The sequence below is a fragment of the Rhinolophus sinicus genome, chromosome 9, assembly GCF_057876585.1.
Source record: "Rhinolophus sinicus isolate RSI-liver-muscle chromosome 9, RSI-T2T, whole genome shotgun sequence".
In the NCBI taxonomy this organism is placed as follows: Eukaryota; Metazoa; Chordata; class Mammalia; order Chiroptera; family Rhinolophidae; genus Rhinolophus; species Rhinolophus sinicus.
The window spans coordinates 11,843,055-11,868,388 of NC_142509.1; the positions used below are offsets into that span (position 1 = coordinate 11,843,055).

The 25,334-nt window shown below is 45.6% G+C and overlaps 1 protein-coding gene across 3 annotated transcripts in view; it reads left to right on the top strand.

Moving 5' to 3' along the window:
* The first annotated feature begins 5,165 nt into the window (after positions 1–5,165).
* KCNJ1 (potassium inwardly rectifying channel subfamily J member 1) overlaps positions 5,166–25,334 on the top strand; it is a 29,108-nt gene continuing 8,939 nt past the window's right edge. The window contains exons 1-2 of one of the 3 annotated variants that reach the window (XM_088800830.1): positions 5,166–5,408; positions 16,350–16,501. Coding sequence is in view for 1 of the 3 variants with exons in the window: in XM_019714822.3 (XP_019570381.1) it covers positions 16,656–16,667 (12 nt within the window). In the remaining 2 variants the exon portion in view is untranslated. Of the gene's footprint in view, positions 5,409–16,349; positions 16,502–16,522; positions 16,668–25,334 lie in introns of those variants that run through there. The other 2 variants (XM_019714823.3, XM_019714822.3) reach the window with 2 other exon arrangements.

Sequence of the window (25,334 nt, forward strand, 5' to 3'; positions counted from 1 at the left end):
AACCTTGCATATCTGAAATTGTTTTTATTCCACCTGCACATTTAGTTGCAGGTCAGATTAGGCCTAGAATCATTTTCTCCTGATGATTTCAACGGGGATATATTCCACTGTTTTGTAGCATCTTATGCTGCTGTTGGGGAATCAGGTGCCATTTCAGTTCAAAATCATTCATAATCCTTTATGTGTACTGTATTTCTCTTTCTTTATCTGTTTTTTTTTTTTTTTTTTTTAATTTTATAAAATTGCCTTGATGTGCGTATTTTAACATTTTTTTGTTCTGGGTTCTTAATGGGCCCTTTCAATTTGGAAACCAATGGCCTTTAATTCTGAGAATTTAATAAAATATATCTTTATTTTATAATTCTTCCCCTCTATTTTTTTTTCAAGTCTTTCTTTCTAGACTCTTATATACTACTCTGCGTCCTCCAAGAAGAAGATGCCAGGACAGAATCAAACATATAAGGATTCTGTTAAAGGTGATACCCTTGAGAGAAAACAGGGAGGGTCTGGGGAAGACTGTGAGGCAAGTCTGACCCATGGTGAAGGAGACAGAGAGGGAAGGTTGGAGGTGGCACATCCTAGACTGCTGTCCTGTAGCTGAGAGCACTCCCACCCCATCCAGGACCAACCTGCCTTGGTGCCAGGCTTCACTGAGTCAGGGGCTGGAGCCGTCCATGGGAGCAAAGCCTTGGGGCAGAGACTGTGATGGATTCCAGCAGGCGTAGGCTGGTGCCTCCGCCTGCTCTGCTCCCCATACTTGGAGGTTGGCTGTGTCCATCATCATGGCGGCCATATCCTAGCACGTGGATGCTAAGTCTCTCCTGCATTGACCCTATACTTTACTTATCTCTGTTCTCCTGTCCTTAATCCTTAGAAAAGCACTCTGGGAGGTTTTCTCAGCTTCGTTTTCCATTGATTTTATCTGCTCTAATATTTTTAATTTTCAAGTGCTCTTCTTTTCTAGCCTTCTGTTCTTGTGTCACATCTGCAATATAATCTTTTCTCTCTGGAGGTAAGTGTGGGTTTGCGAAATTTATTTTGCTCCTACTCTGTTACTGCAGGTTCCCTTTACATTTTGTCTTGATTGTTCTCTTTCGTGCTAATGTCTGATGACCCTTGGCTGCCTGTTGGCACTGAAGCTCTAGAGAGGCTCATGGGAAGCTGTGAGGGAGGGGGTGGGTCTGGTCCTTTGAGTTAGGTGATGCCCAGGTGTCAGTACCGGGAGGTCTTTCCTCTCAGCTTATTGAGTTTACCCTGAGTGAACCCCACCAAATTCCCAACCCGCCCTACTCCCCCAACCCTCCCCACCTTACCTTTCTCTTGTGCAGCTGCTGTCATACACCTGGATGCCGAGTGGAGGAAGGGGGTCATGGGTCTCCCATTCAGTGGGCAGATTTTCACACAACTCTCTTCTGTTTCAAGTACAGTGCTTCACCCCTTCCCTCAGCTACGTTTGAAGAACCCCAATCCATATTCTCTGTTTTTCTCTAGAGTAAACCTCAAACCCTAGGATGGAGAACTTATTTCCTACAAAGACTTACAACTAATTGCGCTCTTTCCAACCCCATACATCAGCCCCCTTCAGAGGTACCTAGGCTGCCCCACCCCTGGGCCTTTGAGAGCTTGCAGCTGACTTCTCCCTAGGCAGGCACTTGGATTCAGCTCTTGCTGATCTGCCCTGTTCATTTGTTTCCCACCTTCCAACACTATAAAAATCCCTTGACTGCTGTTGTCTCCTTTCCTGTTCTCTTTGTCTTTGTGGATTTTCACCTTTTTAAAAAACTTCTTTACTCTCATTTTTGTTGAGTTCAGGAGGGAGCAAAAATAAACATTTGTTTCGTCCACCATATTTTCAACTTAAAATTCTTTTAAATTTTATTTCCGGATTCTCCAAATGGTGAGTTCAGTGCTTTGAAAAGAACCTGTATTGTGCGAGAAAGTGTACAGTGAGAACTGCTTTTTTTTAACTAACCAGAGCAGGAGCAGGACAATGCCAGCCTCTGCTGCATCACGTAAGGAAATTGTGTCCCCCTCACAGATGATCACGTCAGTGAGGGAATGGTTAGGACGAGCCTGCTCGTCACAGGTGGGCCTGGCTTGGTGAGCCCAGAGACGAGTGTCCTTACCTCTCTGTTGTACATTGATGGAAATAACGCCAATCCCAAAGGTTGTTAGGATGAAGCGAGGTGATGTGTGCAGGGCACGTAGCACAGACTAGGTTGTTTCCCTTCTGTGCAGACCAGGAGGAACTCGCCCTGGCCACGTTGCTGTGGCTGGCTGCTCTCGCCCTGGTCTGCACCCACTCTGCACCCATCTTGCACCCACTCATGGGCCCCAGAACTTGGTTCGGCTTTGCCACATCCTGCCTGCTGTCCCTGTCATCATCTCCTGTGCCTGTTCAGGGTTCTAGCCCCTCAGAACTCGTTCTTGTGTGCTTGGGATACCCTGTCTTCCCCGGAACCTGACAGGCACTTCTAAAGGCCTATTTATCCAAATTGCTCCTGTCAGAATATTAGTCATGATAGAAGAATGTCTGAAATGTTCCACAGTTCTTTAGAGAAAAACACTCCATGGACTTGGTCCTGACGCTCAGGTGCAGAGGTGGGAGGCTCAGGGTGCTTTAAGGAGTAAATGCTGGCAGATGCCAGCAGGGTCAGCCCAGAGGCCAGGACAGACCCAGGGAAAGAGGGGAGAGGCACTCTCCTCACTGCACAGGCTGCAGGCTGATGAGGTCTCACTCTGTGACAGCAGAGGTGGGAGAAGCAGCAGTTGGGTGAGACAGGAGCAGTTTCTCCACGAAGACGGTGGGCAGGGGAGAGAATAAGAAGACGAGTTACGTTGGTTTTATGGAAGGTGCAGTGTTGCATCAGGCATAATGTCTTCACTTGCACATTATAACCCAAATCGTGGAAGTGGAAGGAGGAATGCCTCAGCCCTGCCCTCTCCGTTGCTTAGCAACAACCTCTTTCTCTTTCCCAGCAGATCCCAAGGGGCTGTTTGAAGGTGGGAGCAAGGACAGGGGGATAGGGTTAAGGTAACTACCTGGTCTGCATAATAATGGGACGTTTGACTCTGTTGTGCAGGAGGTACCTGCCTTGCAAAGGAATGAGGCACTTAAGAAAACATTTATTTGCCTCATTTGGGGTTTGTTCTGTACTGTCTCTGAGAACTAATGTTTACCTTTGAGAGGTGTGGGTTTGTATGTGTGTGTGTATTTCCAGTCGTCTGGTGGATAACTGGGAGAATGAAAGGCATACCCACAACTCACACTCAGAAGTTGGCCTGCGTGGGCCCCTGCTCTAGAATTTGGTTCGCGAGAACCCTTTTCTTCAATTGTCCTGTGCAAACCCAATGTTGCTTCCTGCCGAAGTTTTCTGACAGTCTCACCCTGTCAGAACAGACCAGGTTCCAGGCTGGGAGAAGCAGACACCAAGACGGGGCTAATAGCGTGCAGATGGGGAAACACCTAAGTGAGAGGAAATAGGGCAGGAGGTAGGAGAGCCGTCAGGCGTGATTCAAGGCTGACCCTGAGTGAAGGAGAGAAGGAGGGAAGGTTGACGTATCCTAGCCTGCCCTGGAGTTTAAGGAAGGTTCCACATAGCCATGCAGCGTTCTCCAGCCAGAGGCACGCTCAGAGGAGCACCCCCCTCCCCAGCAGTGGTCTCCCTGTGCTGGTACAGTGCTCAGCCATTTTGGAGAGGAGCAGCCAGGGCCCTGGACACTCATTTCCCCTCATGTACAGGTCGGCAGGGCACGTTCTCATGGTCCCACACCCGACTTGGGGAGACGCTCTGCTCAGAGGTGGAAAGGGGTGAACCTGGGGTTGGGAGGCTATCCTGAGAGGTGGGGTTGGGATACCTGGAAAAGTAGGTAGAGGATCACACAATGGAGCATGGGAAAGGAGGTGCTTTGGGAGACAGGAGGGAGCCTAGGGACAGGGGAGCAAGGGTGGGAACTGCTGTGCTCACAGGAAGCCCTCTGTGAAGGGGAGTCATGTTTAGCATGAGCTTTGAATTTCCCCTCATGTTCTTTTTCTCCCATGGTCCTGCTGCTCCCAAGAAGAGGTCTCTTAAATCAAACTTCACATGAAAAATGCTACTATAAGCTGTTTTACTTACAACTAGACTATTATTTCTCCTTTACTACAGCAACAGAATATACTTATAAGTGTTTGAAAACAAAATTTCTATTTCCCATATAATGATGCATTCATTTCCATTGTATCCCCTTTATGAAAACCATGATGTATTAATTCCCCTGTGCACTTGAGTGGTGTCAGAATCATTGGAACACAGCCTCCGCACTCCAGTATGACTGTAGCTTCTCCTGCTCTTTTAATCACGTAAGCTCAAGTAAAGTCTGATACCCCATGTTGTCTTGTGTCGTGTGGAGAAGGGGACAGACAGTGAAAGGATGTGTGGCCTATTCATATAACCCCCCGCCCCCGCTACTCTATAAAAACAGAGCGACAGCTTACTAAGGAGACTCTTTTCTGATGCTCGGTGGTTTCCAGTGATGGTCCATGGAGGGCACATCACAGGGAAAGACAGTGAAAACATAGCTACTCAGGAGGCTGTGAGATAAGACCTCTTCTCTCTCAATATAAATGAGAGGGAGATGACACCAGGGGATGGGGTCGGGAAGGAGGAAAGAAAGCTGATATGTGGGATATATTGATTTTCATGAGTGTTTACTCAATGTCAAGTGTGTACCACCTGCATTACATACATTGTCTCACTCCCCACCGCAGACCTCTGGGGGCGAGAAGCTAAGAATTGCCCCCAGTGACAAGGTTGGTGCAGCAGGGCCTCCCTCCCAGTCTGCTTTGCTCTAAAGTCTTTGCTACAAAGCCCTACACTGTGCTGGGACCAGGGAGACAGATGAATGGCCAAGGAATAGTTAGGTCTGCCTGACCCTCTATGGTTACTGAGTGAGCAGGAGAAATTTTGGAGGGGCTCCTTAGGGTCCCCCGATACTCCCACCTGGGAGCATCCAGCCTAGATGCACACATGCACAGCCTTACCCATTTGACTGGCACACTGTCAGCCCTAGCAAACTGGCCTTCTGGTTCCAAGCCATGGCTCCATAAACAAATCTTTCTTAATTAGCCCTGGCAGCTCAACACCTCTGGTGTATCTAGCTCATTTTACTACCACGCCTACTCTTGTTGGATCCGGTTCTAAAGTAAACTGTGTTTTTTGAGAGCTGTTGCATACAGATGAGGGGGCAGACAGTCTGAGCTGACCCACAGACTCATAAAACCAGCAGGACCTCAGGCACCCTCACCGGGGACACTCAAACTCTTGGACCAAAGGTACAAGGACTCACTCTCATCAAAGATCCGGCTGCTTTTGGGAGGACTAAGAAATCGAGGTTTTGTCTCAATATTCACTCTGGCAATCCATGAGGTAAGGAGGAGAAATGCCATATTGCCCTGGGGGTTGACAAAAAGGAGTTAATTCTGGTGGAAATTTAGCCCTCATTTCTCTACCTCAAATCTCAACAGAGTGTCCATCACTCCCTGGGGGATAAAAGTGTGGTTAAAACCACTCACTCACTTGATGCTCTTGATCTTCTGGTCGCATGTGGATTACCCACTGTGAGCTTCATCTTGCCCTCCCTTGGCCATTTCGCAGCCTGGAGCGGGAGGGCAGTTAAACCCTGTGGTCGCCCCACGCCTGGTGCCACGGTTCTTTTCTTAGTAGTAGACGTGTGTAGGTAGAGCTTCTGTCTCTGATGGCATCTTCGGTTGCTGCAAGATCTTGCATAATAGCGGAAACGCTCTCACACCTTTTCCATCATTCAGGTAGAGGATAAAGGTGCTAATGAGGGCTAGTATGGAAAAGGTGTAAGTCTTATCTGGGTGAAAGGTGTTAGGAAGACATTTCATTTACATTCATCAAAATGACTTTTCTTCATTTTTTGAAATGCTGCGTGATTCCCAGTGACTGCGTTTGGATTTCTCATCTTTTGTTCAGCTCCCTAAATATTGCAGTGACAAATGCTTGTGGCAGTGAATACCACTCTTCTCCTATGCTCTGCTTTATATGAGCACAAGAATGAATAGGCATGGGCTTCGTTCTCCAAACATCTCTGCTGTAGATTCTGTGCAGAGTCACTCAAAAGAAGTTTGTCTATTGCAATTGGCAAGCTTAAGGGAAAGTGTGGGCTTATTTTTCCTTTAGTGGGCACACAAAATGGAGCAAAACATGGTGACTGTGGTCAGGAGGCCGTGGTTGACAGGACTTACCCAACCCGGCGGCAGTTTCCCGTTAGGAGTCTGGCTTGGGTTACGCGACCTTGTTCTGTGAAGACGTGGCCTCACTAGGTCAACCTAATTTCCCCAAGAATGATGGGGGTAGGGGTATCTGGGAAGGTCTGAGCCATCAGCAGAGCTTTTTAAAATTTTATACTTAAGGCATGAAGATGGATTTTCTTCTGTGTAAGGAAACACAGCAAGTCAGTTTAGGTGCAGGGCTGAACTTGCAAAGAAGCACAGTGTGGATCACTTGTGACTGGTTCTTGGAAAATTGGTGCTGTTGGTGGCTTTTGGTTTTCTCTGATTTTTAAAAAAATATGCAATATGCTGTAATTGCCAAGTACGCTTTGCTCTGCAGAGCTGAGATTGGGAATTTCTCATGCGTGTCCCTTTCCTTTTCTCAGCGATTCATTTTTCTGTGCTAGGTTATAGATCAATCCACCTTGGACCTTTTCACAGGTCAGTGGTTTCCCAAGGATTCCACTTTGACTCCCGTGCTTTGCCTTTTTCCCTGTCCATGGCCTCCATGGATTGAAGGCTTCCTAACTCCTTCTCAGAGTTCTCATTGGATTGCTTATGTCTCAGCACTTTGATCCCAAGTTTGACTCAACTCTCACTCCTCCTGGTGGTTCTATCATTTCAGATGCTAACGATGACTATTGTCTTTCTTCTCTTTATTATTGTCCTTCTCATTAATGTTATGTAAATACACACACACACACACACACACACACACACACACACACGGTGCCAAAAAAATGTATACACATTTTAAGAGATGTCTTTGGCACCCCCGGTGTGTGTGTGTGTGTGTGTGTGTGTGTGTGTGTGTGTATACATATACATATATAAGTTACCATCTACATACATCTCAGGGTCACTATATATATATAATTAATTTTAATATATATATATATATATATATATATATATATATATATATACAGGCATTTTCTTCATTTGCCTTTCAACAAGCTTATAATGAGCACCCACTATGTTTTGGGGACTGTGCTAGGTCCTGGGCAATTACAGAATAGTCCCTGTTCTCATGGCACTTACAGTTTAGGGGGTTATGTACGTGCAAACAGGCTCTGACCCTCTAGCAGGATAAATACCGTGATGAATAGGGACAGTTACCCGGCAATGGAGCCATGATATAATCAGTGCATGCACAGGAACGACATCCTACTTTACCTACAGGAAACCTCATGGAAGTATGATCTTAAACTCCCTGGGTAGGCAGGAGGGGGCCTGGTGGGGGCAGGAATTCGGGCATTCCAGAACAAGGAAATGGCATTTACTAAAATACAAAGACATGAGGGAGAGTGGCATATACAGGGAATACTGAGCTGGTGTGGTTGGGGGAGGGTGGTGTGGGGAGGGGTGAAGACAGATGAGATAAGAGATTCTACAGAGCAAGACCACGTGATGAAGGAGCTTGTGTGTGATGCTAAGGAGCTTGGGCAGTGTCTTGAAGGTGGTGGGAGACCATGTAAAATCATATTTACATTTAAAAGATGTTGCTCTGTCTGCAAAGTACAAGGTAGATTGGGGAGGGTAAGACCATTGCCAGGGAAGCCGATCAGGAGATTGCCAAGAGGTAGAACATACAAAATCTAGTAGCAGACTGGCAGCTGGGATAAAGTGTGGCTTTGAAATAGGAACCTGCAAGTTGGTTGACCTCATTCAGGAAACTTCTCCAAAGTCCAAGTGATGAACAAACTTTGAATGGAGAAGAACATTTTCTTTACGTTTACCCTTCCTCCCCCACCCCCCCAACACCCACTGTGGCCTCTTGGCCACAAGGAGAAGAGTTGATGGCCCTGAGACATTATGGGGAGTCAGGGACTGTGTAGGTCAGGGGACTGGTTTTGCAGCTGCCTCCTCCTCAGAAACAAAGCCCACCATAGGCCGCTTGCTTTTCTGTACCTTTGAAATGCATGCATACCTGGGGGGAGTGTTTCTAGTAGAGTGAGCCCACATGTCTTTTACCTCGGAGTACGAGGCCCTAGATGAGGCCAAGGGCACAGTAGTCTTGGTACACATGACACCCCTAAGGCACACTATTGGAGCTCTGTGCTGAGGAAGCTGAGCCAAGTCACACAGGCAGAAAGTGGCAAGCTGGGACTCAGACCCACCTCTGTCTGACTCCAGTGTCCTCCATACATTCTTCCTCCTTCCACTTGGTAAGTGAAAAAATATTAAGTGAGCTCACACAGTCCAGAATATCTGGAAAAATCAGCACTTTGGGGTTTAATTTCTGACCTACTTACTGCAGGCTAGCCACTTTAAGGCAATCCTAGGACTTTTCTCCCTACAGCTGAAGTAACTCCTGGGGTTCTGACAGGGACTCAAAGTGATTCCAGCTTATTTGTTGTAAGGCCCATGAAGACTATGCCAGAATACATTTTGTTGCTAGGTCAAGTCACTACTGATGAATTTATTGGCACAGAAAGAAAATTTGCCCAATAATTAATTGAGGATAGTTGACTATAGTAATTAGTTTTAAAGACTTCTGTTTACCATCTTCTCTTTTCCCCATATCAGCAGGGCATTTTCAGAGGTGGAGGTGAGAGTCAGCTTGAGAAGGGGGTTGAAGGAAAGCCCAAAGTTACCATCTACATACATCTCAGGGTCACTAAAATCATTCCGATTTGACAGGTTGAGAAAAGAAAAGTAAAGAATTATGATAACTTAGGGTAAAGCCAAAAGTGAAGAGAAAAGGCCTTGGGCCTTCCCATTCTGCTCTGTCTCCTGGAATATATATGATTCATAAATAATATCAGCTCTGCTCTAGGTAGCAAAAAAAATGGTTGGCTTGATCATATAGTTTATAAATCTTCCTGAACAAGCAGGGAGTATGTGGAAATTGGAAAAACAAAAGAGCAAAAAACCCAAAAATCTTCAAAAAAAGAAAAAGGATGAAGGAAAAATTAGAATGGAGATATATAGGAGGGAAATGCCTGGAAAAGTCAACCATAAACAAAAAATAACCTTAAGGTGAAAGGGCTCACTGGAGTCTGCTCACTGATCCTAAGCCATCCTTGCTGAGTGTGTTACAAATGATTTTCAGAGAACGAATGTGGCTGTCCCGGCCATTGTTTTGTCAGAATCCATGAGCAAACAAAGGGAGTGATGCCTGAACCCATGGAACTCCCTGGCTCTGATTGAAGAATAGCAGAAAAATACCAAGAATGATGCAAACAATGGACAGCTTCGAGACTATTGGGAATCCAAAGGTGATCTACCCCAAGTAGTTGCTTCTTGAAAACTCTTACTAAGGGTTCTAGCTGCTAATATAAAACTCAACCCAATATCCTCACATTAAAAAGCAGAGCACTGAAACTAATTTTAAGTACTCATTCCCAGGGCTCATCAAGTCCATCTCACCCATTGTACAAATGGAGAAACTGAGGCCTAGAGGAGGCTATGACTTGCTCAAAGTCCCCAGGAAAAATATAAACCTGAATTCATCCAGCATTTTGGATCAATAAGTTCCTCACTCAAAGAAGCCTGTTATTTTCCTAAATCCATTCCCCAGTAGACAATAGTCTGTATCAGTGTGTCTGTATCTCCCCTTTGCTATGTTCTGCAGTTATCAAGCCTTATAAACTTTGCATTCTAGTTAGATGCATATTACCCACATATGCTTCTAAAACAAGATTCTTTTTTGAATACATTGTGAAATACAAGCTTGAAATTTCAATTCTTTTAGAATTTCCCAATGTCCTTGCCCACCCCCCCTTCCAATTGCACAAACACCAATGTTTCTTGGCTGGGATTCAGGAACTGTGTCTACCAAGGTATATCAACATGCCACCATATCCCCAGGGAGTGGATTTAAATATGCAACACAACCCAGTTGAAAGCAACAGGTTAATACTGTCTTTGCAGTTAGAACAACCAAAGTTCTCTCAGGTGACTACCCCTAGGGAAAGACTCATGCTTCACTGCCCTTGATTAAATTCTTGGGAACTTTCTGGCTCTATCCAGATCTGCCATTTGTCCTTGAAGAGTTCAACAGTACTGGGAAACTATGACTAACTGTTGTTAGCTTCTCATAGGGAAAGACTCCCTGAAATCTGGCCCCTTGGAGTCCAAGTCCAGTGATGAGATGTCTGGAGAGATAAGCATGGTCCCAGTCTTGTGCTGGAAGGTGCATTCGACCATTGCAGGGACCGGGGTATTCTGATGCTGTCAGGGGACGGACCACTGATTAATTATGCATTGAGGAGGGAGGGCTTGAGTCGGATTCAGAGATAAGTCACAGAAATGGTCAGAGGGTCACTAAGAAAACCTCTGTGGAAGGCCAGACATTGCTAAAGAGTAAAGACACAGTCCCTTCCCTGCAGAAGTTCCCATCTCACTGGGAGGACAAGCATGAACGACAGGCACATTGTACCTGAGGGGTCTCTCTGGCCCAGTCTGCTTCTTGGGCAGCCCCAGTAGAATGGCGTGGTTCAGGAGAGAAAGCTCATCTTTTCTTCCAACATTCCATCTCTTTAGATAGAGAAGAGCAAACGAGTTCTGAGAGATCCTAACCCAATGCTTACGTGGCCCAGGTCTGAGAATCCTCTGTCCAAATCCACTGTGTGAGAACCCAAGGTTACCTTCCCTAGCCAGTGTAGATGCTCACCTCTATTAAGGCCCAGACTGGATGAAGCCCTCTGGAGAAAAAGGGTAGCCGAGAAGTGGAGAAAAGTGTGTACAGGATTTGGATTTTATTCCCTTCTTATTAATACATATGTTCCTTTGGCTGGGTGTCTTACAGCCTATGGTGGTGTTTGCAGATTTGGATTTCCACAAAGATGCTTCTTTAACTCTCTTGCGGCAGTGAGGGAAGGGGTGTGGAGAGGGAGGGGAAGTGGCCCAGTCCAAGCTGGCACCTGGAGTGACGTGACTGGGGAGATTGGTGCTCAGGGCGTGAAATAGGCCAGTTTCTTCCCACGGTCTGACTGCAGGGACAGTGAAGTGAGGTTGGGAAACAGGTTGTCATTTGAGAAGCTCGGCTGAGGGTGGTAGGCCAAAATTGCTGACATGTGAAGGGGCTGGTTTTCTCATACCTACAGATGACAGAATGACATAGAATCAAATCTCGGCCTAAGGATTTGGGCTGGATGTCAGGAAGAAGCTTGGTCTGTAGAGCAATTGAGAGGCACAGGTAGATTTCAGAGGGAAATGGACATAAACTTCTGGCCACGTTCCTTATAAAGTCATGGAACCTACGTCCATCTCTCTGGAAGGTGGTGTAGGGCCACTTGTCTACAGGCAGGGCATGGCTTGGTGCTCTTGAAAGTCTTTCCCCACCGTCTTGGAAGGGGCTTATCATGAGCCCCTCACTCTTGGTCTTGTGTTCTTTCACCGTGGAGGTGAGTCCCCAGTGACTCCACTCTCTGTGGTGCCTCAAAGGAGGAGAAATATGTTTCTAATGACACACAGTTTAAGTGTGGACCAGGGAGAGCCACTTTGGGTTCCCTCTCCTGGTTAAGCCTTTCTTCAGGATGCCTGGGTCTGCCTCATAAATGAGCCTTGCAGCTTCCTTTCTGCCTGAGGCCGCAGCGACCCCAGAACTGCTATAAACCTCCGGCAGCCAATAGTCAAGGCGTTTCCTCTCCTCCTCTTCCCTGCCCTGCCTTCTGCTTTGCCCAGCTGCTGCTCGAATCTCTTGCCTCTTCACTCCAGCATGTTTCTTGTCCTGTTCTAAACCCTCTAGCACACTTCTCTACATGGTGCCATCTCAACTGACCCCCAACCCCTAGCTGGGTCCCTGATCATCCGTCCTCGGGCACAAGCTGAGCTGAGGGAGTGCTACTTCAGGAAGCAGTCCTCTCTAATCCCCCCAGCTGGTGCTTGGAAGCTGGCAGCGCAGTAGCTCCTGTCTTTGCCTGCTTAGCCATGTGGGTGGGGGGGAGCCCCAGGGACTCTAACAGCCAGACCCCAGGCAGGCTAATTTGCAAACGCAGATACAGTAAACGCCATCCATGTATATTTATTTGGTGACTAGAGACCAGATGCTGAGCCATTGCTAGGCCCTGTCTGTGACTGGTGATGAAGAGAAGACAGGACATCTGACAGAAGGAGGCTGGTTTTGCCTCACACGGTTGACTGTCCCTGCGCCAGAGTTAACAGAAGTAATCCTGGACATTGTGCATAGCATATCTTTGCTTTTCGAACAATTGCAGGCAGGCTCCAGCAACGTAGCCCCCACATCCCAGAGAAGGAAATGATTGCACCAGGAGACGGGCTGTGGATGGGCCCAGTCACACAAGTTGGTCAGTGAAGAGCTGGGTCATGTGGTTCCCATGGATCTTTCCTCTATATCACACCTGGGTTTCAGAGCCACCCTCCCTCTCGCTATTCTGAGCAGCTCCAGATAAAGTTGTATTCTTTCTGCTGTCCTTGCACCCTGCCATCTCCTCACCTGCAGTAAGAGTCTCCAGGCTGTTGTGTCTCCAGGCCCCTTCTTGGTCAAGCTGATGTGGGCTACCCTTGCAGTGGCAGTGAGCTAATTTTCAATATTCCAATTGGTAATGCCTTCACTTTTCTTCATAGAGAATTTTCTGGAATCCCTGACCTAGTAATAGCAAAGAGACTTCCCGAGTTCCTTAAGCCATCTCTGCTGCAAGTCATGTCTGTTTAAAAATTCATTCGTTTCTACACTTACTCATTCCACACTACGAAGCCTGTGAAGTGTCAGGTACTTACTTGAAGCAGACATTGCTTCTATTTTACGTTGTCAATTACACGTGAATTCTTCACTGGAAACCTGCCTCAGCATCATATCGTCCTTTCAGTCAAAAAGTTCTTCCGTGTGTCTGTTCCCTCTTGCTACAATCAATCCCATCTCACTTTTATGCAGTTTGTCACTCATCCACCTGAATTCTCCCAGACACTACATCATTTGATCTGCATGATGGCCCTGCGAGGTGGATATTAGTATTTTCATTTGACAGATGGGAAAACTGCCGCTTGATTTGTGCCCATCCCGGGTAGAGGCAGGCCTCCTTCCCGAGGTTTCCTAAGTCTGTCTGAAATCCTACGACTCTGAGCAGCGCCCTCAGCAGGTGCCAGCGGGTACTGCTGTAGGTGAGGAGGGAAACCACCCAGCCTGGCAGGCTTGTGAGGAGGCAGAGTCTGAGCTTGCCCCCCAGCCTGCATGAGTACGTGTCCTCTCTCATCTTGGCATTGCTACCCCCACCACCTTTGGCACCCAGTGCCCTTCTACTTACCGACACTTTTCAAGGTCACCCTAGTTACTGTGGCTTTCTTAGTCCTTATCACAATCTATAATTGCCGTGTTTATTTGGTTCTTTTTTATTATCTGTCTAGCGCTCTCTGCCTCCCTGAATATCAATCTTGTTAATGCTATCTCCGCAGCTCCTAGCACAGAGCTCAGCATGTGACAGGCTCTCAAAAACTATTTATTGAAAGAAGGACAAGAAAGGAAAGAAAGAAGGACACAGAATTGGGGGGGGGGGGGGTCTGTTCTTTACCTAGGCTCCTGGTTTTCTGCCCCTACCTTAGACCAGAATTCACCCATGTATGAGCCTTGTGTTAGAAGGATCCAGGAAGACTTGGGTTCCCATCGCAGCCCTGCCTCATAATAAGCTATTTATTTAACCTCCTTAAGCCTCAGTTCCCTCTTTTGTAAAATAGAGATCATTATACGTACTTCACGAGATCTCCATGAGGATTAAATGAAATACTTTCTGCAAAGCCCCTACCCTTTTCTGGCACGTGGAAGACATTCAATACGTGTCTCTTCTTTTGCCCTTGTAGTAATTTCAATCCTTCAGCCCCAATTCCGTAAAGTAAAATCAAACCCCGCCATATGCCTCCAAGCACATATGAGAGGTGATCTGCCTGGCGGTATGAGGACCTTTTAGAGAACACACCACCAGTCTTCCATCTGGGCCAAAGAAAGTCTCATTGGAAGGGATGCATTTTAACGAGTTTCTTGCGATAATTAAACTGAAGGTGGAAACATCCACACCAGTTGAAATTACAGTCGACTGCATTCTAACTTTCCAGCTCTGTGAACTTGGATCAATAACTTGGCTTCTCTGATCTCTTGTTTTCTCCTCTATACACTGGGAATAATAATGATGCTGTCTCTGTCAGAGAGTAGTTATAACCTTCGAGTTTGCACCTGGAGAGTGCTTGGAACATAGTAATATTCATAAATGTTAGTTATTCTTGATCCATAAAAAAACTACCCTCGGATTAACTAGATTCAATAAAACTTTGTGGCATGTTCATTAATTGCCAGTTGCCTCCTTTCATCTTCAAATAACACTGACATATACCCGTTCCCATTTTTCATTCATTCATCAATTCACTAATTCAATAAACACTAACTGTAGCCAGTGTTAGCCATATGCTATAGTAACAATGACTAATCGTCAATAAAATATGGTGCTGTACTGTTGACTTATTCAACTACACTATCGCCCTGTCACCCATTAGTGTTGTTGGCATTTAGGAACTCACCACAGGTAGTTTTCACACCATCCCTGGACATTTATTTGGTCGTTAGTTGGTTGAGCAAGTAAAAAAATGTGTTCAGCTGCAACGTCTCTCTCTCTTTCTCAAGGTTTCGATTAACGTAGTGGGCGATTGCGGCACTTACAGAGCTGAGGTTGGCCCAAATTAAACAAAATAAATATTAAATAAGTTGTGCTAAGTACTAAGAAGGAAAAGAAGTGGACATTAGGAAAAATTTTTTATAGTAGGAATTTCCCCCCAAGATGACAGAACCCAGGTGTGCTGCCCCAGTATGCCGGAGGTGGGAGGTGTACCTCTCACACCTGCCCACTGGTCATGGGATCTGAACCCTTGCTACCAGCTCTTAGAAAAAGGATCGGGATGGGCGTCCATCACCAAGCCCTGTGCTCCAGCTGCCTCTGGATCTGGAAGGCTGGTCACGCTAACCTCAGAGGAAATTTAATTGGGCTGCTACAATTGGATCTTCATGGTCTAATCTAATCTCATAATTCTATGAGCAATCTTTTTCTTTCTGATCCTCAGCCTTTTGTCCCTTTTGTTTATTTTTCTCTAGCAGCCAGATCAACAAAGACTTCTCCCTTTGGGCTTCATGTATGCAAAAATGCCCCTTTGCAGTCCTCTTTAAAGCAGCAGAGCCCGCTGTCTTTCCTCTCCCAGAGGTTCTGGTGGGAAAGTCTTCTTGATGACTCAGGGAGGACGGGGATAAGGTTGCAGAGAATCCTTTCCAAGGCCTGCCATCTCCCCAGGCAGGACTAAACTCCCTTCCCTGCATTTCCTCTGTAGTTTGTGAAGGCACTTCCGAGGTTGCCCTTGGATCTGGAGGGAGAGCCAGCTGCCACCGGCTCAAACCCAGACCTGGGAGTTAAAATTATTCCCCAAATGCCAGCTCAGCCTTTGGCTGTCTCTTCATCAGGGCTCCTCAGCCCAACTAAGCAAGGAAGGAAGCTGACATTGATGAGTTTTCCCTCTGCTGGACCCTCTGCTGGGTGTTCTGACACTGGATCCTGTTTCAGCGTTGTGAAACAGGTATTCTTATCTCCATTTGGATGGAGAACACTCAGGTTCAGAGACACAAAGGAATTTATCTTGTTGACAAGTAGGAAGAGTTGAGTTTAAAGCCAGGTCTATACCATTTTACAGCTTATCCCTCCTCTATCTTCAGGCACCTGTTAAACCCCATCTTGGCTTTGCCAACCCCAGTGCTGCCTAGAGCGCAGACGTCACCACCCTTCAAGTGCCAGGGAGCCAGCATTTCGGTCAGTGCTAAAGCCAGTTGTCCATCTCTTCGCAGTTCCTGGTGGTCTTCTTTCCAACTCCTCTTCTCCATATGGATCAGCACAGCTCAGGGAGCCTTAGCAAGATGGACCATGCCAGATCTAAAACGCTATGGGGAAAAATCCCATCTCTGAAAAGTTATTGGGAGTATAGAAGGGTGAGGAAAGTGACAATTTAGGTCTGGGCAGAGCAGCAAGACTGACACATCCAAAAAAAAAGCAAGCAAACATAAACAACTCACAATGAGCTCCGGGGTCTTTATTGCTCATTAGCTTTTCTTACCGACTTTTCTTTTCTTGTTGTTTTCCAGGTTAATCGATTACATTGGGAAAAGAGCTCTGTAGGAATACAGGAGGTCAGCTCAGTCACGCACCAGTCAGCAGCAGAGCTGGAACTCAAGTCAGACTCTGGAGCACGTGTTTCAAGCCGAGAGACAGCAGGGCGCCTGCACGCATTCCCCAGGTAGACTGTCTCGTTTCCTTCCAGAGGAAATAGTGCTCATAAGAGGACAGGGCTATCCTTTAATTTCTGCCCCCCAAACCATTAGTTATTTATGATCCTAAGTAAGATCCAGGTCTGGTCCTGATGGTGTGTCATCACACAGTCATTTTGACTTATGTTAATCCAGGTGAGTATTTTTTTAAGGTAGGCAACTGAAATTAAAGTAGGGGTGGCCTGGTGCATTCTCTCTTGCTCTTGATAATAATCCTTGTTCAGGAAGCACACAAGGAACACCCAGCCCTGCCTTTGAGAAAGGGGCCAACCTCTGGAAACACAGAATGCGTGGTTTCCTTTCATCCTGTGAGAGGCCCTGAATGTGGACTCCACACTCAGCCCAGCTGTCACTCAAGGAAGCAGTAAAGACCTGCCCACCCCTCCCAGTCATGCTTGAGTCCCTTTCTCTCTCCTCTGTGCGTGGGGCAGGAGGGAAGAAATGGTATGCGGGGATATGGGGCAAGGAGGGGTTTGAAATGGTCGTGTGGGATTTGGCTTATCTGTGAGGTAGTGTGGAGACTCCAGAGAGGCCTGTTTCAAAAAGAATTGGATTATTAATGTCACTGACTCCAGGACTAGAACAAGGGCTATGGACAAGGGACAAAATGCTAGAAAAAAAATAATTAAAATTTTAAAATGGACTGAGAGAAGGAGAGAGGGAGGACATGAAATTGAGCTCCCATGAGAGTTTGAGAGAGGATGAGTGAGTGTGAGAGGGTACAGTGAGTCTGGGGCTGTGGTGCAGCAGGTGGGGCCAAAGCTATGTGAAACCCCCTCCCCCATCTCCAAGGTATCCCATCAGATGGGCCCGGTCTGTAGGCCTGCCATGCTTGGGCAAAATGCATACTTGGCTTCCAAGTGCATGACTTTAGCCCAACCTACGGCCCTGGGAGGTGTGAGGGGCCAGTGGGCAGAGCTGAGATGGGGCTTCACCTGGAGTTGCCAGCTGTGCATTGTTCTCAATCCTGTGGAGCTCAGGTGAGGGTGGATGGGGGGATGCTCTGCTCATCGCTCCACCTGGACAGGTGGGGGAAAAGACTCTCTCCCATAGACACCGGGAGAAGAGATGTTTCTCCATGTGCTAGGAGAACTTCTGTTTAATAGTGAGGATAAGCGGAAAAATGCTTTCTGTACCCCCAGGCATTTGTGACCAAGAACATCATTTTGATGGTGGTGCCTCCAGAATCACAGTGACCATTTGCTACAGGAGGGAGGTGACAAGTTCAGCTGAGGGCCCAGCCAGGGTTGTGCTTCTGGCTGGTGCTGGAGGAAGAAGTAGAAAGAGAAGTAGAAGAAATGATGCAGAGGGATGAGGATGGGAGGGGGAGTTTGCTGAGTCCCTTCTAAGCAACAGGCACTTGACATGTGTATTTTTTCTGTACCAGCTTGATTGAGATCTAATTCCCATGTCACACAATCCACCCATTTAAATGCACAATAATGGTTTTTTAGTATATTCACAAAGTTGTACAATAGGCATCATTACAATCAATATTAGTATATTTTCATCACCTCAAAAAGAAACATCATATCCGTTAGCAGTCATTTCCCATTTCCCCCTTCAACCCACATCCTGGCAACTACCAATCTAACTTTCTCTATAGATTTACCTATTATAGACATTTGTATTGGCTTGCTTTTTGAACTTAGCACGTTTTTAAGGTTCTTCCACATTGAGCATGCGTCAGTATTCTTTTTTATGGCCAAATAATATTCCATTGTATGTATATGCCATGGTTTATTTTTTGTCCACCCATTGATTGACATTTGGGTAGTTTCCACTTTGGGGCTATTACTGGGCAGATAATGCTGCTATAAACATTTGTTTTTGTGTGCACATGTATATTTTCAATTTAATCCTCATAACAAATAAACTATCATCACCAATTTTTATGAAAAACTGCAGCTCAGAGAGGCCAAGTAACGTTTTTGAGTTGGAAAAGCTTCTTTTGATTTGATTATGATAGAAGGGCAAATAAGAGGAAATAAAGTGGAATCTAACTTCACCTTTTCCAGGTCATTATACACACCATTGAGTAAAAAGAAACGAAAGGAATGAGAGAACGTGCGTCAGCAGGTCAGCTGTAGGCTCCACTGGCCTCTCTCAGGAGCTGGGTCTCAGTGAGGACCTATGTTTTCCCTGTCCTGGTGTGGCTCTAAGGTCTGGGATGTGACTCATCCTGCTTACCCTCTTCATTTCAGTGGCAGACACGAGAATTTGTCAAGAGCAGTTCATGACATTTACTGGAGTAGCTCCTTGTGAGGATCCAGGTGGGAAGTCTCTGCAGCAGTGTCCCCATTCTGGGAGGGCTTCCTAGGGTGGGCTCTGCCCCGTGTCAGGAAGTGCCCCCACCCCCTGAGAGAAGAATCCAGCTTGGGCCCAAGAGCCGTCTATGGCAATGGAACAACAGGGTCACCGAGGCTGTTGGCTCTGCTTCCCTTTGCCTCCAGGGCTTTCCCAGAAAGCTCTTGGACATGGGAGGGTGGGTGACGTGCCGCCCCATTAATGCAACTGTGATGGCTCGGCAGAACGCAAGCCAAAGCTGGTAATCATTGACCCTCAGAAGCTCCCCAGAGCAGAGCAGTAGAACCAACAAAAACTAATCCACTGCCCCATGGTTTATCCTGAAGCCTTGCCCTTCTCAGGACCTTTCTGGGAAGTGTGATGCTATTGCAGCCTGGATACTGGTACAGAGATGCCCAGAATTAAAGACATCACAGATAATGGCATGACTGCATCTTTCATTCAATGCACCACTGGAACTTGAAGGAGAAATTGGAGCTGAAGGTGGTATTACTGCAGGTGTTAAAAGCTTGATCATTTTCCATGCTTAGGTGTTGTCTAAGCTCTTTCTAGCCATCTGTAAGATTGAAATGAATGTCCCCATTTTTCAGATGAGAACATTGACACATTGAGAGGTTATGTAGTACTCAGTATTAGAGCTAGTATACCCACTTCTTCAATCCTGTCTGGTAGGCTACTTGATGGGGCTGTGACAGGGAAACTTCAAACATAAGCTAGATTGTGGGACCAGAAGGCATCACACCCAGAATCCCTTCCAAACTCCAGAACCTGGTGTTCTGTGCCTGCTACTTTGCACACCAACCAGAGCTGGGCTACACAGACACAAACACCTTTAGCCATGCGCACAGCATCATGAGTACTAGTTTCCCAACGCCTATATTCAAAGCATTAGCTGAATTATTCCCCTATTTTATAAGTTGCCAAAATTTGCAATTCTATATATTTTCTTAAAAACAAAGTGTACTTGTTGCAGACGCACAGGGAAAACTATGTTCAGCGCCTCCAGTCCACATGGAATTCATTCATTTCTAGGCTGGAAAGACTGAATTAATATAACAACCTAAGCCACATAGAACTAGAAGGGTCAGACTAATACCAGGCTCTCTGCACACATAATAAATACAACTTTCTTTAAACATTTAAACTTTTTTTTTTATTAATCTCTAGTGCCATTTGAGGTGGATGGCTCAATAGATGAGATTTCAGAATTGTTTCATTGCAGATGTATCCAGTTTTCAGAAAAACAAACTTTTCCCCAACACAAACTTTTACAAGGTAAATAAACAAGTGAGGGATAATTATTTTATTTGCAAAAACTATCCTTCACTTTATAAAATAATTCAGTAAAGGATTCCTTTAAATACCTAACATCTTAATGTAATATGACTTACTGTATACAAGCAATTTCTGTTCACATATCATCTTTTGAGAACACCATATATTGTTTTCAGTCTAAGATTACGTATCTAGAGATATACAATGATATTTTCAATGTAATGGAGTTATTTTAAAATGGGAATGAGAATAAAGGCCATATGACTAGAAAAGCCATTGGATCATTGTGTTAATTTAATTTGCAGTTGTAAGTTCATCAGAAACTAGAATTCATCAGTTAAGAGAGAGACCCTCAGGAGGTCTGGCCTGAGTGCTCAGAGAGGTCTGGGAACTTGAGTTGGGGTCAGAATCCACTGGAGGCAGAACTCACCCTTTTAAGAATGCTTTCCTGCATGGAGGGGTCCCATCTGTTCCTGGGACAGACTGAAATATCACACAGGATTTGGTAGAAACGTGTCTTCTCTGTCCAGACAGCAACTATGTTTGTTGTGCTTTACTAGGTATTTTCCCTACTATGCTTTCACCCCAGTCTGAGTCCTAACAAAGGCAATTTAGCAATTCCAAGCCCAACAAGGGGAATTCCAAACCTTGCACCTCTTGTTCACCATTCCAAGTTTCATTCATCCGAGGTCGGACAATTAAATTCACGAACTTGTTACAACGATGTTGCTAACCTTTTTTGTTATCAAAGGGATCATTTATTATGAATCGGCACCAACTGGACAAACATTTAACCAAGTTTACTATTTGGAAGTGCTGAAATGGCTGCATGAATAAGTGAGACAACCTGAACTTTTCATCAACAATTCATGGCTCTTGCATCACGACAATGCACCAGCTCACACGGCACTGTCTGTGAGGGAGTTTTTAGCCAGTAAACAAAGAACTGTATTGGAACACCCTCCCTACTCACCTGATCTGGCCCCCAATGACTTCTTTCTTTACCAGGAGATAAAGGAAATATTGAAAGGAAGACATTTTTTATGACATTTAGGACATCAGGGGTAATATGACGACAGCTCTGAATTCCAGAAAAAACATTCCAAAATTGCTTTGAAGGGTGGCCTAGGTGCTGCCGTCGGTGCATAGCTTCCCAAGGGGAGTACTTCAAAGGTGACTATAGTGATATTCAGCAATGAGGTGTGTAGCACTTTTACTAGGATGAGTTCGCAAACATAATTGTCAGACCTTGTGTATGAAGCTTGGAAAATCATCTCCTGAACCTCTTCAGACAGAGGTAAGTGTCTTGATGTTCATGTTGCCTTCTCAGTAAATGAGCCACTGGACAATCCAGGCTACAAGAAAGCTGATAAGGATTAGATTGTGATGAGCCCAAGGCTACAAGGCCACTTAGGCCAAGTGTCTGTCCATAATCCAATCATCCACCTATGCGAGTGCTCGGAGACCAAGTCCCACCACTGGAGAGTGGTGTTATGCTCCAGTCCCCTCTCCACAGCCCCTTCTGAAAATGAAGCACTCTGAAGCATTCATACCTTACTGTATTTATTTATTTTTTGGCAATTATTTATTGAGCATCTACTCTTTGCCTGACACTGAGCTAGGTGGGCACTGGAGATACAGTAGTGGAGTAGATGGATAGGATCACTGCCCCCAGACCAGCACACAAGTATGTTTGTCAGTTAAAATCACTGTAAATACTACAAATGAAAAGTAAAGAATACAATAAAATATTGTGGAAGGGGAAACTTGACTTAAATGGGGAGGGAGGTGGTCAGGAGCTCCCCTCTCTTTGAGAAACTGATGTTTAAGTTTCTTTTTGAGAAATGACATTTAAGTTAAAAATAAGAAGTCAACCTGGAGGGGAGAGTAGAGGGCCAGGGTTCCCAGCACGGGAAATAGCATGTGGGGCAGGCTCAGAAATGTTGGGCCACTCGCCCAGGTTTCTATAGTTGGTATGAGGCAGGGCTGGGCCAATGTGTCTTCTCGTCTCTGTAGCCCCAGTCTGTTGCCTAGGCATGACTTTGCCACTCAATAAACACTGCTGAGCTGACTGCCTCCAGGCCAGGATGCTTTGCCCTCTGCTAGAGCAGTGAGTACCCAGGGCTCAGCTCATCATCACTGGCAGATGCTCTTTGTTCACTGGGGGGAAGCTCCCCATCCTCCCACACTAGCCCTCATCACCACAACAAACCTCTGACTGTGGAAGATGCAGTAACTGCACCCGTCGATGTCTATAGATGTCTCCACGTGGGAGATGTAATTCCCATCACTTCAGACCATTACCTACAAGGAGCTAAAGCCAAGACAATCTCTAGAAGCTTCCAAAGTAAGTACAGTGCTCAACAGAACAACATCTTCAGCTGCCTCCATAGCTGCTTCCTAATTACTTCGGCATTATGACCGTTTCTGAACTGTGCCTGGCATCAGGAGGCCCTTCCCACTATCAGGGCCTGTGACCGTCTCCTCCAACATGTACCCTCGGATCTAATCCAGTCGATCCTGTGCCCTCTCCAGGGGCCCCCACCCTCTCTTTTCTCCGTGTTTTTGCTCAGGTTTTCCCTTATCCCTGGGAACCTGTCTCCTCTCCACTAATCTAGACCCTCACTCTCCTTTCAGGTTCAGTATCTGAAAGAGGTCTGGTCTCTTGCCAACTCTTATCCTCGTATGTGATCTCTATGTTACGTAAGGAAATGTATGGAAAGTCACCATTCTTGGTGCACTGTAAGTAGGTTCTGAATAAATGTTTGTCTTCCCTCTACATTGTTTATTAACTATTTTGAGTACGCCATAGGGCTTAAAAGCAAGGCCTTCTTCTTCAGTCAGGCAGATCTAGATTCTTCTAGATCTTTTTTCTCTTTTGCCTTTCTGCTTTGTGACCTTTGTCAAATTGCTTAACTTCTCTGAATCTCAGTTCCTCATAGGGTTATAGTGAGAATTAAATATGTTAATGCATGTAAGAGATTTTGCACTTGTGTGGGAGCCACACAGTAGGCTTTCCGGGACAGGATAATTTCAGAGCTCCAGGGGACACCATTTGCACTGTGCTCTAGGGGGCGCTGTTCACACAGACTGCAACTGTCTCCTGGAGCTGGGAGCGGGGTACTGAAACTCTCCATGGCAGTTTTCGTTGCCATTTCACACTCTCCAGAGATTTTTCTCAGCCTTGGTCTTTTTCTTCATTCATTTTGAACTATGCGTCTTCACTTTTGCATTCGTTTACCATTTTAAACCTGGCTCAGTCCACTCACACCCAATAAAGCAATGCCTTCCCTTAGAAAAGCGCAGAACTCCTGAAGTTTAGAAGAGAAGAATTCTTAGCAAGTCTCTGGACTAGAAGTCACGTAGATCCAACTCTGTGTCTGTGAGTTTCTCATGTCCTGTAGGGCTCTCCCACTCTGCTGTCACCACTCTTCATGGCCCCCAAGGATGTGTTTGTTGTTCTCTCTTCAAAATGCTGAGATGGGCAGAGATGAAGTATCCCCTTTTGGTCTTTATTTGCATAGCTGAGACATGCTACATTTTCAAAATACTTTAAGAAACAATTATAAAGAACAATAAGAAAACGATATTGAAAATAAACACAGAATAAGTGTCAGCTTCCAAAGCGTAGGTTTCTGACTCCACAACAAATCCATGCTGCCATGAAAGGCTGGTAAGATCCTGCGGACACAGTTCTTGGGTCCAGCCTCACTAGCTCCCAGGCTGGCTGGAATGGTGGGAACATCACGCCTCCTGACACTTCCCACCGGGACCCAAGCCAGGTGACATGAAGAGATACAGGTCTTTGTGATGAGAGTATAATTATCTCAGAATGACCTAGGGCCCTGGCAAACAAGTGAGCTAGATAGAATTGAAGACCTGAACTTGATAATTTTAACCAATTTTAATGACTTTTTGTACTTAAATTTGGTTGTTTCCTTGATTCTTCACATCCTGATACAAAAGCAAACATATGTACAAAGTGTACATACGTTAGTGTGACTTGGAAGCAATGGAATTGAATTGGTTCTCACCAATTGGCTTGCATAATGGCTTTATGATCTTAGTCACACTTCCTCTTTTGTGTGCCCTCACATCCTTTGTGGTGGCAATGCCTTCCAGTCAAAGAGCACCAGGTGAAGAAGGTGAAGAAGTTGGCTGTAGAAGTTCAACTATAGGTGAAGAAGTTGGCTTTTTGTAGCTAGTGAGAACACACACCATGAAGAACCGTAGGGAGCCTCACTGGAGAGTGTTAGAAAGCACTTACATAGGATTTGGACTGGTTTTAGGTGATTTGGGGAATATTTAAGGAAACAGTGCTTTGTTCTGGGTTCAATGTCAGGAAGTAGGGGGAATTCTATGATTGAGATGTTAATAAATCTTATCTAGAAGGAGAGAAGACTGATGTGAGGCTATAGCTGTTATTTGTGAAGAAACAGCGGTCACTCATCACAGCCAGGAAAGGGGGATATTTTGGTTGTTTCTATGGTTTGGAATGTTCAAGTTTTTGTCTGTTCAGCCATGATTATGAAGTGCCTCGTCTGATATTGATGTTCTATGAAATTGTGTTTGACCGGAGAACACCAAGACCTAGGGCCAGGCCGGCTCTCTAACATCGGGGCTGCTTTTCTCCTTTTCAGTGGGCATACGTATGTTGTCAGCAATACCATCAAATCCTAGTTAATGTGTGTGGTGAGAGAGGACAGCATTGCCCCTGGGTACCATGGCCCTGGTTAGCTTTGCCCCTGATAATTCTCTCCCTGTTCTCACCTCTCCAAGATACGGCTTCTGCCCTGATCATAGACAAATCCTTCATAAAACACATTGGCAGTTCCCACGTCTTCTCTTTCACATTGGAGGATGGGCTCTGCTGCCAGGATAGTTCATAGACATTGATGAATTGTCACAACTATGGTCACTCTCTCTTAGAAGCCTTTTCCTTCATTTGGCTATCATCTCCAACACAGCCCATTAGACTCTGTATATGAGACCCCAAATGGCCTGGGTCAGCCACTCCTGGTTAAACTGCTGCTCAAGTTTCAATTTTCAAACGAATAGCAGTTGCTACTATTTATTGCATTGAGTACTGTGTTTTAGGAACTTTGTATATGCAATTGCATTTAAAACATACTACAACCTTTGAAAATATATTATTACAACCATTTCATAGGTAAGGAAACTGAGGCTCAGTAAGGCTAAGTGGCTTGTTTAGGTCACCTG